This window comes from Balaenoptera acutorostrata, chromosome 5 (assembly GCF_949987535.1).
Source record: "Balaenoptera acutorostrata chromosome 5, mBalAcu1.1, whole genome shotgun sequence".
NCBI classification, from domain to species: Eukaryota; Metazoa; Chordata; class Mammalia; order Artiodactyla; family Balaenopteridae; genus Balaenoptera; species Balaenoptera acutorostrata.
This window is the reverse complement of record NC_080068.1, coordinates 31920189-31934373: the sequence shown is the minus strand read 5'-3', so window position 1 is coordinate 31934373 and position 14185 is coordinate 31920189. Positions and strand designations below refer to the sequence as shown.

Genomic DNA, 14185 nt, shown 5'->3' with positions numbered 1-14185 from the left:
TTCAAGGTTCATCCATGCTGTAGCATGTGTCAGAATTTCCTTCTTTTTAAAAAAGGCTGAATATATTCTATTGAATATATATGCCATATTTTGTTTATCCATTCATCTGTTGGTGGACACTTGGATTACTTCCACCATTTGGATATTGTGAATAATGCCACTATGAACAAGGGTGTAGAACTATTGTTTGAGCCCTTTCTTTTGCTTCTTTTGGATATATACCCAGAAGTGGAATTGCTGGACCATATTGTATTCCTATGTTTAATATTTTGAGGAATCATCATATTATTCTGCAGAGTGGTTGCACCATTTTACATTCCCTCTAGCAATGCACAAGTGCTCCAATTTCTCCACATTTTCATCAGCACTTATTATATTTCTGTTTTCTTAATAGCCAGCCTAATGGGTGTGAAGTGTTAAGTAATCTTGATGTGAGTTTGTTCAATCAGGTCCAGAAGACAAAAGTAACTAGGAAAGTTGAGAATGTAGAAAGAAGGTTGCATTGTTAAAAGAGGAAAGAAGAGAGGGTGCAGAAAACACTGTATTTGATTTTGTAGGAGGAGAGAAAAATATAACACATTTTGCTTTCAAAACGTTCTCTATAGCTTAGCTACTCTTATCAAAATTTTAATTTGCTCAAATAAGAAAGTCACTGTGGATATGATTTCTTTAGGCTAAAAGAAAATATCCCTTTTAAGCCAGAGTTTCTGTTTTCTTTTTGAAGTATTTTGAATCCTATATGTTTTTAGTTCTAATTAAATAACACAATAATTTATATGTCTTTAGTTTTAATGTTTCATTTCTGCAACTGCAGACTTATCATATTAGAATTGTATTCAAATTCCCAGTTATTTTAAACAGTGGCAGATAGCCCCCTAAAACTTCTTTACATGAAGTTAAAGAAACTGCATTCCTAAGAAAAACTTACTAATTCTACTTTTTATGATCTCTGAAGTCCTGAGACATTTATAGCCTTAATTATCTTGAAAGATAATATTTATCCAAAGTAAGTGAGCACCTGTGAATATGATCCCTTGCATAACATAAAAATGTAGTGTTACATTTCAATAATATAGGAAAGACCACCCATCTCCAACTTTGTTGTTGCAATTTCATTTCATAACTCTTCTTTACAAGGTTTGCTAACTTTATGATAATGTATGAAGCACTCTGGAAACCCACAACCTGAAGGACTGTAGGTGTGAAAAACAACTTTGGTATTTATCAAAATTCTGAGGTGCAAAAATTAGTATCAATAGTGCTCTTAAAAAAGCTAGGATAGTGCTTCCCTGGTGGCGCAGTCGTTGAGAATCTGCCTGCCAATGCAGGGGACACGGGTTCGAGCCCTGGTCTGGGAAAATCCCACATGCCGCAGAGCAACTAGGCCCGTGAGCCACAACTACTGAGCCTGCGCGTCTGGAGCCTGTGCTCTGCAACAAGAGAGGCCATGACAGTGAGAGGCCCACGCACCGCGATGAAGAGTGGCCCTTGCTCGCCGCAACTGGAGAAAGCCCTCGCACAGAAACGAAGACCCAACACAGCCAAAAATAAATAAATAAATAAATAAATAATTTTTTTAAAAAAAGCTAGGATAAAAGCAAATATTGACAGAAATTTGTGTAAGAAGTTAATTTCTATCTAATATTTATAAACATATAGAGTAAAAACTTTTATTCATTAGTCATCAGTAAGGCAAAACTCTCCTCAGTGAGTGGCTAACTCACGACTCTGTTGCAGTGGCTCTGGGATCAGAATGTTCCCTGAAGGGAACTCTGCCATTTGGTGACCCCTAGAATGAGGATGAGATGACAAGCAAGGGACTGCCCAAGCATGCATGCTTGCGTACTTATTGTGGTGGTGACAGGGTTCAGGGATGGAGGAGCAGAGGGGAAAGAACAGTTGTGGTTGTCTGAATGGGAGAGCAGAGTGCATTTCAGGAAGTGAACGAAGTTGAGTGTGGCAAAAGTATAGCATTCAAGAGGGCAAGTGACAAGAAATTAAACTGAAAATTTAAGCAAGTTCCATCGTCATGAAGTGCCTTCCTTGTAGGAAGACAATTGATCCCTTTATTTTCTTAATCTTGGATGGAAAGAATTTGCCTAACCTTGACACTAGGAAGTAAGAGATTACAAGGAAATAGAAGTTGGTTTAATAACTAGTTGCATTATACATTGTTTAGTGTTTCAAAGAATGTGCTGTGAGTCCTCTGGGCATCTGGACCTCCCTCCTTTCAAGGAGAACAAGTCCTATATGAGAGAAGAAACCAAGAGTCACTTGTCCTGTTTTTAAACATACTTACAGATTCAGCTCATAAACAAAACAAAAAATTATTAGTTTTGCAGAAACATATTTTTAGAAATGAAAAAAGAAATTTCATATATAACATTATGCTTCACATTAGCTTAATTTTGACCATGAAATGGGTTGACTAGATTTTAATGAAATTTCTTATCACTCTTCTCTGGAGAATTTTCTTGAGCCATTTTGGGAAAAGAAAACTGTAAGAATCTAGGGGGATATTCTTCTCTTAACTTGGAAATTTAGATATTTTTGTGTGATTCTTTACCAAATTGTGCTGTCAGAAGACTGCCGGCCTTCACTTGATTTTAGTACATAATAAAAAATAGTAAATTAACTTTTAATATGTAAAATATCTTTGCTCATTTTTTTCTCCTCCATCACACTTTCTGCTCTTTTCCTTCCCTCCTCCACACATTTGAGAGGTATTGTAATCATTTTCATACTCATGATTTTCTCCTCTTGTGGGTTGCATTTGATAAAAAATGTCATCTGATTTGATTTTCTGATATTTTGAAGAATTAACACAAATCATTATGACTATTAAATTTAAAATTTCTATTTATTCAAATGATTTCCTAAATTTTTAAAAATCGTTTTGGGTATCAATGAAATTACATTTTGAAAATTCTGTTCCTACAGAATTAGGCTTGTGTTTAATTAAAGCCTTGAGTTAACTACATGACTATGATTTTTTGACATACTGAAGAGCATTCCAACAGTTTACTCTGATCTTTTAATTTGTTTGTTTTGGTACTATTACAAGTAGTGATGTCTAATGCTGTACATTATCTTCAAACTTCACATTTTAATTTTGAAATGCATATTTATTTTCCTATGAAATATAAAATTTTGAATCTTTGTGAAAGAATGATATATTTATTTTGATATATACATATATGTAAAACTATTTTTTTTAACATATATAGTTGCAGTTAAAACCCCACATTTTAATAGTTATATTGCCTTGCAGCAGTATTATCTGAGCCTGATATTTTTATATCATATAGTTTATATGGGCCTAGGTAATTTATAATCATCATTTATTTTATTTTTATTAAATCTTTCCTTCTAGATAAAAATTTCAACTGTTGCCTTAGTTAAAGTACTTTTTGGGAAAAATAAAGAGGTACTCCACTGCAGAATTCCTTTAGCAATAAATAGGTTAAGATGTATAGTAACAATAAATTGGTCAAAACATATATATTTAAAACTATTCTCACAAAGTTTTAAAAGAAAGCACTCTTGGTGATTGCAAGATTTGGATTGTCATGTTACTTAGGCTTACCAATGTACCATCATTTAAACGGCTCACAGTACCATTTATACTAAATAATATTCAAAAGTGGAAGGTTAGGTAAATAAACAGGATAATTTTAAATTTGTATTTTTGGATCAATATATTTTTATAGAGAAAAATCTTGATCTATACTTCTCTTTTCTTTTATCATAAAAGACCACTGGATTTTTAGTTTAGTAAGTAACTTCACAATCTTTCTTTACTGTAGAAGCCAAAAGATTCAATCAAATTCTGTCAATCATGTTGCCCCTTTATTCTGAGATGTCCTCGTGTGGGAAAGGTATTTGAGGGACACTAGGCCCATGGGCATTAGTAATAGTGCTCGTTGTAGTTCTAGTTTTATAATAATCTCCAGTCAACATGCGCATTCTTTCTGAGATAAGCTGGAGTGTGATTGTTACCAAAACCTGGATGAAAGAATGAAAAGCTGGATGCAAAGAACATTGGAGCAGATATTAGGTTAAGGGAGTGAACAGACTGTGCCTACCCTGGGGAATCCCCCCACCCCCACCCTTCTGGGAAACTAGGTACGCTTGTTCTCTAGGAAAGGGAACATTAACTAAATTTCTTAAAAAGTAATGAAAGAGAACAAACTGTAAAAAGGCAGCCAAAAAAGGCAAACATCTGTTACTGAACATGTCTCACTTGACTTCCTTTTAATGTTCTTAGGAATACATTTATGAACTAGGAAAGGTTCAGCACTAATTAGCTTGTTTTCATCAAACAAAATGCACCAGACATGGATGTTGAATATGAATGAAAACTTCAGTAGTAATAATAAGTAGGCATAGAAAGTGCCAGGAGACACAGAAAGTGCCAGGAGACATAAACATCCTGGGTTATGGCCACAGGCTTTGGATAATGCTATGGCTGTTAATATTGCATTGACTTAGATTTGTTGTGATATGCTTTTTTAAGTGATCATAAAAAAATGTCTGAAAAGTCAAGTGTATTCATTAAACAGTAGATGGATTAGGTGCAGAATTTTCTCTTCAATTATACACATTTAGGCTAATGAGATGTGAGAATGAATTGGAATAACAAATACAGAGGTACTCAAAGGCAACGTTTTTTAGTAAGAGCAGCAGCAGTGGTGATAGTTGTAGCTTGTCGTAGGTGTGGAGATCCATGCTTTATTCAAAACTCTTGGGACCAGCCATATTTGGGAATCAGAAAATTCCAAACTTTAGAAAGGTAAGAAGATAAGTAGATCTGTAATCAAACCTGTAATCAAAGCATGGTAATATTTTGTAGTAAAGCATAAGAATATTCTCATTAAGTGGGAGATACAGGCTACTATATAGGTCATTTGTTGGTTGGTTCTGGTCAGGTTTTGCCACCAAAGGTTAGGTGAGTTAAATTCTCCCCTCCATATGTATTATGAAAAATTTGTTGGTTTTCAAAGCTTTCTGGATTTCTGAGTTACAAATAAGGAATCATAGGCTTATAGTAGTAATAGTGATAGTGAAAGTAATAGTAGTGGTGGTCATAGTAGATAAAGGTGATGGGGAAGATAAGGAGATAAGGACAGACAGACAGACACATACACACACACACACAAATATATATACACACTGTGAAAATAAATAAAGGGTACCTCATTTAAAATTGAGCCATGAAGCCTGAGGGGGAACTCTCACGTGTGTACCACTCTTTGCACTTGCATAACCAGCAGGAAGAAGGAAGGTAAGAATTGTTTTGACAAGGGAAGACATTAATCACAGGGGAATTTTATCTCCTGCTTTTCAGAAAAAGAAGGAAGGTCCCCCACAGCCTCAAGCTCTTGCTCTTCCCCAATGAACTTTTGTTCAAAACAACCCTTCTTAATTTCCTCCTAACACCTACTCAAAGCAAGACCCCTCTCCTTTATTCTTCAGACTTGCCTGTGATTCACCATAGCTTGTCCGTCCCAAATTGCAATTCTCTGCTATTCCCGAGTAAACCCATTTTGTGGGTAAAATAACTGGCTATTTTATTTTTAAGGTTGAAAACATACACATACACACACACATTATTAGTTCTATAAGAAAAATACCATGATCGTATATTCATTGTTCTTGATACTTGATGCAAGACATGTCCTGGAATTAATTGCAGAATGTCCATGTTTATGTGATTCCCAATAGCAGAATCAGGCAGATGTGGTTATATATCTCTGTTAGATGCTACTCCCTGTGATTGTTCTTCCCTGAACCCCACCTAAAGGAGCACCACTACTTTTATTTTTTCATAGTGCATCATGAATCTCTTTACTGGTTTATTACTGGCCTTCCTCACTAAATGTAGGTTCCATAAGGCTGAGGACATTTTAGATCACCAGTGCAACCCCAGTGTCTAGAATGGTTTCTGTCATAAACTAGAGGTTTAGAAAATATTTGTTGAATAAATGAATAATAAGCTATTTGACATTTCCCCAAGTGGAACACATAAGAGACTCAAGGTTCCAAAGCAGTGAAAAGCACAACCATGATAATATTATTAGGAAGAGGAAAAAGAAAAAAAGATGATTTAAGGATGTTGCATAAATTTTGCTCTAATTTTTTTTTTTTTTTTTCTGTATTGACTGAAAGAGTTGTACAATCCTTAATTCTTTGTCCTGAAATGGACTTTTTGGCCCATTCCTCTTCTCTGGAATCCGTGGCCCTTCTCATTTTGTCACGCAGTTCTCCTGTCGGGTTCTTTTTTTCTTTTTTCTAACCTCCTCCAACAGTCTCATTAGAAGATCCCTTTGAGTCTGCAGACAGGATGGGTTTCATTGGCTGGCTGGAGAGGACCAAACAAATCCATCCCAAGGGCACAAACTCAAAACTCTGAGTTGTAGGAGATCTGGTGATGAACACTAGGTTGCAGATGGTGAGATCTGGTTGGTAGTAATCAGGAGACCACACACACTCCCATTCAGTTGTTGTGTTAGGAGAGTATCAGAGGATGACGATCCTCTCAGCCACAAAAGGCTGCTTCAGGGCTCTGTCTGCGGTGATTGATTCCTAATCTGACTCCAGTTGTATCCTTGAACCAGACACATAGGACAACTTTTAAACTCAAATTATTTTAGGTCTTTGTGTTCTTCCTTCTCTGTTCTCCCTATACTGTTACCACATAATTATGACCATCCTATAAAGCCATTAACATCTGCTTTTTACCACGTGTTAAAATAATTTTTATAAATATGCTCGTAATACTTATATTTTGAAGGAAACCCAGATGAGCCAAAAATGAGAAAATCAACCATACTTATTATAGCAACAATGCTTTATAACCTTATTTTTTTCACTGAAAAATATATTCTGAGCATCTTTTCTTATTAACATATTTTCTTTAATATTAAATAACTCATTTTTGGTTATCTTGGCAATTGACAATGCTTGAATGGAATGCAGTGCATTATATTTGTAGTTAAATGTTGGTGCATATTCTAAATTTCTTTAGGATAAATTCCTTGTAGTGGAGTTGCTGATATGCTTCCCCCTTTTCCTTTGTTTTTTATTATATATTGTTAATTTGTCCTCCAAAGAAGTGTTGGTTTTGGATTTTCACATAGATTTCCACTGCTTCTTATTCCTCAAAAACAAAAGTACACAACGAAAAAGCAAACCAATAACCAATTAAAATTAGATAATTCTCTGCAGGTTTAGTTAGGCCCTTCCGACTCCATGGGTCAATAGCATTGTTACCATCCAGGGACTTGTTAAAAATTTTGCTTTCAGGACCCACCCCAAATGTACTGAATCAGAATCTGTATTTGAGTAAGATCAGTAGTGATTTATAAGCATATAAAAGTTTGAGAAACACTGTTTTAGACAATTCCCCATAATATTTTGCCTTTTAAGTGAGCTTTTGATAAGTAGTGACAGTCTATACAATGTAATTTTTTTCCTGACAAATACCTGAGGTACAGATACTCTATGCTGAATTTAGTCATGTGGTGGGATAGGAATGTGGTTTATTGTGAACGTTGACGAGTGAGATTATAACCGATCAAAGATATCAGAAACACATTTTCAAATAGTGAAATAGAACTACAGTGAATGTCAAAATTGGCCTGGGAAAATATGCCAGCTATTTTGATAATAGAGCTTTCACCCAAATAAAATAATCTGGACAATTTCAATAAGCTGATATATCATCCAAGTATATCCTGAGTCTCTAGGAATTAGATCTTAGTGATTTGTAAGAACATAAAGTTTGATAAGCACTGTTTTATGTAATTCCCCATAAACATGCTCCAAACAAGGGGAAATAGTCAAGTTGTAGTTAGCAGGCTGGGGCAGCTTTTGACCACCCCCGCCATGCATCTGATTGGCTGTTTTAAATCCCATTATGATTAAGTCCTACTGACTCCCTACAAAATCATTGGAGGTTTTCTTAAAGAAATGAGTGGAAAACAAAATTGCTGAGTGCCAATCAATTAAAAATCTAATGTAAACTCTAATGCTGTCTTTGTTCACTGTATTCTGACTATTTTCATAGATTAAAAATCTTCTACCTGTCACCTTCTGGATAGAGTAGTGTATTGAGTCTGAATCCCAGTCACCTCCTACTTGTGTAATCAAGGTAAAGATATTAAACTTCTCTACTTCCTAAGGAAAAGTGAGAATTAAAGTATCTATTTTGCAGAGTCTTGGTGAATATTGAAGAACATGAACATAAAGCAGATAGTAGGTTCTAATTATTAGTTAAAACAATTTATTAGTTCTGGGATGCAGTTCCAGATCTAGCACATAGTATATAAATCTTATGATGATAACCAGACTCACTGTTTACAATGGTCTTACAGTTAAATAAATCCCAAACAAATGCACGAATGAAAAGGATTGAATTCAAAAGTTTAAAATTCTATCCAGCTTATAACTGAATTGTTTAATAATAAATTAATTACCTTGGAGGATATGTTAAATACAAAGGGAGAAACATATTCAGAATCAAATAAGCGCCTTACATTCATTTGAGCATCAACTTCAATATCAATATGAACACAAGCACATTAAAATGTTCCCAAATTGTAAAACATGAACTCATTTCCTCATTTTGTTGTTTTAATTCTAGCTGATAAAAAAAATTAATCATATGTATTTATAGATTCATACACTTAAAATTTCAGAATAAGACAACTCATTCCTGGCAGCAGCTGTTCCATTGCTTGGCATTCTTGAATTTTGAAGTTTCCAAGAACACACACAAACCACAGGAGAGATTTGGAGCCATGTAACCTCCTAGTAAGTTTTGATGTATAGAATACTTGGGAAACCCACAGATTCCCAAGATCTTTTCATTCTTTTCTTTCTTGGGGGACAGACACTCATCTTAAACTCAAGGAATTTTTCTACCACACTATTTTTAAAATTTGTATTGTTTTATGTATCAATTATACAAAACAGTGTATTATTCATATATGTATCTATTTATAGCTCTATATCTATATCTTAAAGAATAACACTAAAACAAATACCTATAAAACTTAGGGAACAGAACTCATTGTGTCTTTTCTTTCCCTTCATATCCTGAAGAAACCAGTCTCCTTAATTTTATGTTAATTGTTCCCTTGCTTTTCTTTATAATTTAGCACATCTACACACATCTCTATTTAGTATTTGCTTACTTTTACTTGTTTTTCACTTTATGTGTGTGGAATTATAATGTCTTCTCTCTCTCTTTGCCCAGAAATGTATTTTTTTTTAATAAATTTATTTATTTATTTATTTTTGGCTGAGTTGGGTCTTTGTTGCTGCACGCGGGCTTTCTGTAGTTGCAGTGAGCGGGGGCTACTCTTCGTTACGGTGCGCGGGCTTCTCATTGCTGGCTTCTCTTGTTGCGGAGCACGGGCTCTAGGCACGTGGGCTTCAGCAGCTGTGGCACGCGGGCTCTAGAGCTGCAGACTCAGTAGTTGTGGTGCACGGGTTTAGCTTCTCCGCAGCATATGGGATCTTCCCGGACCAGGGCTCGAACCCATGTGCCCTGCATTGGCAGGTGGATTCTTAACCACTGTGCCACCAGGGAAGTCCCAGCAATGTATTTTTGAGAGCCATCATTCTTCATAAATGTTGATCTGTGGCCCCGTGGTTCATTCATTTTCATGCATGCACAACATCCCATTGAATGATTACACTACAATTTAATTATCCTTTCTATTGCTGAGAGATATTTGCCTCTTTAAAAAGTTATATCCTATTATGAACAATTCTGCTACATTCTTTTACAAGTGTTAGGTGCAAGAGTTTCTCTAGGGTAAGAATTCCCAGCATCAATATGAACCTGCATCCTGTTGCATCGAGAATGGATCCCTTCAGCCTGGGAGGCAGGTGGACAGGGCCTGGGCAGTAGGAACTCCATAACTGATTATTAACTGCCTAAATAAGTGATTGCCTCTAGGCACAAGCAGCCTGGCGTAGACTGGCTGTGCTGGCCAGTGGGCGTATGTTCAGTGTTACCAGGCAATATAGAGAACAGTTTTCCACTCCTAGAAGCAGTTTATGAGAGTCTGCATTGCTTCATATGCTTGGCAACACTTAATATGTCAAACTTTTAACCTTTTCCAATTTGGAAGATATGAAATATTTCTTTGTGATTTTAATTTGCATTTCCCTAATGACAAATCAGGCTGAGAATTTTTTTTTCACATATTTCTAGGCCACCACTATTTCTTTTTTTTGAACATCATGCAGTTGTATTTTCAAAAATGTATTTAGATGCATTTATACCCCTTCTGTGCTCTCTATTTGTTCTTTCTATTTTGTCCTTTTTTTCTCTTTTGCTCCTTTGTCTTTTTTGGAAATTGATTGACATATTTTCCCCTCTTGTTCCATTTTTCCTAGTACTAGTTTTCCTTGTACTAGTTTTGTACTAGTACATTGTACAAACTAGCATTGTACTAGTTTTCCTTGTACTTGTTTGACCTTTATGTTCTTTTTTTACTTTTTATAAGTGGTTAACCTATGGATTTTAATACATGCTTTTAACTTAAAGTATATTTATCCTTTTCCCACCTCATACAGAAATCTTAGATTGCCTTAACTACCAGAGTTTAATTTTCTCTTGTTATTTTCACTATTTTTAACTTCACAAATTAGAAACCATTATTTTGTTTTTTACTTCCTTGTCTGTTTAGGTTTACCTACATGCTTACCAATTTTTTTTTACCTGCCCTTATATCTAGCATCACAGGCTATAGGATGATTTTCCTTCTTGAATTACATCCTTTAGAAGTACCTTTAGTAAGGGTCAGATGGCAGAAAACTTCTGTTTATATTTATTTTTTCCTCCTCAATAATACAGTCTCAGAATCTTGAAGTTATCTTTCCCCTGTTTTCTGGCTGCCACTGTTGCTGTTGAAAAATCAGATGTTTGTCCAGTTGTCTTTCCTTTGTGAGTAATCTCTCTTCTCTACTTCTAAGGACTTCTTTTCATTATTCTGCTGTTTTATTATGAGATGTGTAAGTGTAGTTTTCTTTTTATTCTGCTTGGTTTTTGTTTGGCTTCCTAACTATGAAAGTCAGTGTCTTTCAGCATTCTGGAAAAAAATCTATGTCACTGTCTCTTTAAACGCTTTTTTTCTTCCACTTTTTCTTTATAAGCTCTGATTAAAACTTTTTATAAAACTCTCCTTACACATATGTTGTCTTCCATTTAATTGTCACTCTTTGTCTTTTTCCCCACTTTTTCACATTTGCCATCTCTTTGTCTCTTATTGCTATATCTGGGTCTTTTTTTCCCTTCTGGTTCCTCTTTTATGTGTTTTCTTTTTGTGTGTTTTCTAGGGTTTTCTCTTACCCTAGAGAAACTCTTGCACCTTTTTTTTTTGCTACTCACTGAGTTTCCAATTATTCCAATTAGTTTTCATTTTTAGAACATTTAGTTGTTACTTTTCAAATCAGCTTGGTCAGCTTTGAAAATTTTTGGTTACTTTAATATATTTCTCTAAACATATAGAAATGGAAGCTCATTTTTATTTTATATTCTGTATACTTTAGTTTCAGTACTGGAGTCTTTGAGTTTCTGAATGTGTAGTTTGTTGTTTCTTCTGATACTTTGATTGCTTATTTTCTTATGTTTGATGATTTTCTGACTGTGAGCTCATTTTTCTTGGTATTTTATTGTGAGAATTCTTTGAATCCTGAATTTAAACTGCATTCTTCTAAAAATGATTGATATTAGCTTTTACCAGGTACTCTTTTAGTGCACTACCAACCTGGGACCACTTTATTCTTAATTTTTTGCTTTTCTTTGGCAGGGGGTGTTTAGGGAATTGCGCATAGTGTGAAGTCAGGCGCCAAATCCATATGAATGAAGTCTTGTCCTGAAAAATTCCTAGGAGTGACTTTTTCTCCTCTCCACCTAGAGGCAAGACCATGACAGACAAGTGGTCTCATGGTATCTCTTTCTCTTTCTGTTTCTACTTCTTTCTTTCTCTCCCCAGGGGAATTTTAAAATCCTGGTTTATATTCTAAGGATATTGCACTTCCAGTACCTAGGTTTTATGAGAGGTGTTCTCAGCTCTGATATTCCTTCATGCTCTGGGTTCCAGTGTTTGTCTCCCAACTGCAGGGCACAGAGCTCATTAAAACCCAGGCTCTAGGTTGTCTAAAATTTCCATGCCATCCCCAAGGCTAAGACAGGCTCCAGAACTCATACAACAGTAAATTCAACATTCTCGTTGTTTTCTACCAGAAAAGAATTCTATTACTTTCCCTTCATTTCAGCTATGCATTTAAAATATATTTGATTTTTCTTTTTAGAATGTGTGGTAGTATTATGCTGTGATTTGTTGCTATGAACATGCTCCTGGAAGCAACAGCCCTGTTAACGTCTTTTACAAATAGGTTCCAACCCTCAGGGGGACTTACACTGGGATGTAAACTTCTCTATCCAGCTCCCTTTTTCTCATCAGTCTTTGTATTGCCTCCTATGTGATCCTTAAATTGCTAAATATCAAAGAGTTTTGATTTCCCTTGGAGGCTAAAGAAATTTTATCTAGTGACTGGTAAAGGAAAAACCTATGTTTTGTTGGGCCACCTCCCTCAGTCTTTCCTAATTTGAAAGTTGAATGGCTTTTTGAGGCCATGGCTATTACAGAGTGACCAGCATTACCTATGGTATTCCCTCCACTTCTCTTAAGAAATGTAAAAGAAATACCACACTTGAGAACACCTTCACAATGGGGCTTCTGTGGCTCCACAAGAAGATTTTGAGAAACTATGGGTTTCCTGGGCCTACCACAACTTCCTGGGTGTGGCTCTATGGCTGGAAAACCCTTCTGTGGTTTGTATGTGTTCTTAGAAGCTCTAAAATACAACAATGTAAAGATAATGACTTGTGGAAAATTCCAAAATGATGTGTTTGGTGCCTTCTGGTTCTGCATGTGTGCAAGTTACTGACAGTTTTCTTTTTAAAACATTTCTTATACAAGAAGCAGTAGCAGTACAGGGAATGCAACTCACTGCTATTTGACAGAACGTGCTGGTGACATGCCTGACTTCTGCTGGGGAAACACAAGTTTCAAGCCTGGCAGAAAAAGCTTTTCAGTTTATTTCACATGTTTTAATGTGTAATTTTTAATTTTATATGTATATGCTATCAGTGATTTTCTCTTCACAGTTATCTAATTTTAAAGAAACCTTTCATTTACCTTGAATGGTGTGTTTACATATGCTTCTGGTAGGGTCACAGAGCTGTTTAAAACTATGAAAATTTCTTGCTACTTAGAAAATCCCCTTTAACCACATTTTAGGGTAAGTATTGGAGGTGTAATGTGCCAATTATAGAGTACCTTGTTATTGCAAACATATTGCAGAATTTCACACTAATAGTAGTATTATAGAAGTATGGCTAGCATTATGATGTGAAGTGAAAGGCTTTCTTCCATATTTCATCTCTGGTTAATCAATGCAAGAATTTAATCATCAAACTATGAGAGAAATTAGCAGCATTGTCAAAAGGAAAAAATAAATTCCAGATGAGATTTGGAAAGAAGGGGGAATTGGTGGATTAGGTAGCTGCTTCTAAAAAGAAGCTTGAGATGTAATATTATGTGAAATATCAGAAGTTGGTGCCAGTTAAGTTGTGGGATTTGAGAAAATATGTGGGGGAAAGGAGTCTGAAAAAGGTTTGAAATAAATTCACATAGGTTGTTAAAAAAATTGGAAAATTTTGACATGAGTATTTAATAAGTGACTTACATCATTATCCAAGTATTTAGAATGTGTCGCTTCAAATGAATTGTCATGGAGAGACTAGGATCTTGAAGAAGTCTAGAGAAGCAGCTGGCAGCTGTGGAAAGAAAAAACATTTTGAGAGAGAATGGGATTGAAACATCAAGGCAGAATGGACTTGAGATTTTAATATATAAGTATGGAGAAAACTAAGACTTAGAAAAAAACCCCCAGGACCCCTTAAAGAAAAGGACTGCTATTGACTTCGCAAAAAGGTGACCAAACTGCCTGCCACCGCCAGTTTCTAATTATGGTAGGTAGGAAGAAAAAGACACAACAGAGGTAACTGGAAAAAAATCAGAGAACATTTTATTAAGAAAAATCCTCAAGAATGTTTGTCTGAGACTGTTTTGCTTAGTGGCCTTCATATTTGACACCTCTC

At 35.3% G+C, this 14185-nt stretch overlaps 1 protein-coding gene across 1 annotated transcript in view; it reads left to right on the top strand.

The window, feature by feature from the left end:
- IQCM (IQ motif containing M) overlaps nt 1-14185 on the top strand; it is a 352356-nt gene that overhangs the window by 105792 nt on the left and 232379 nt on the right. The window contains 1 exon segment of the mRNA XM_028168309.2: nt 5967-5975. Within this exon segment, the coding sequence (XP_028024110.2) occupies nt 5967-5975 (9 nt within the window).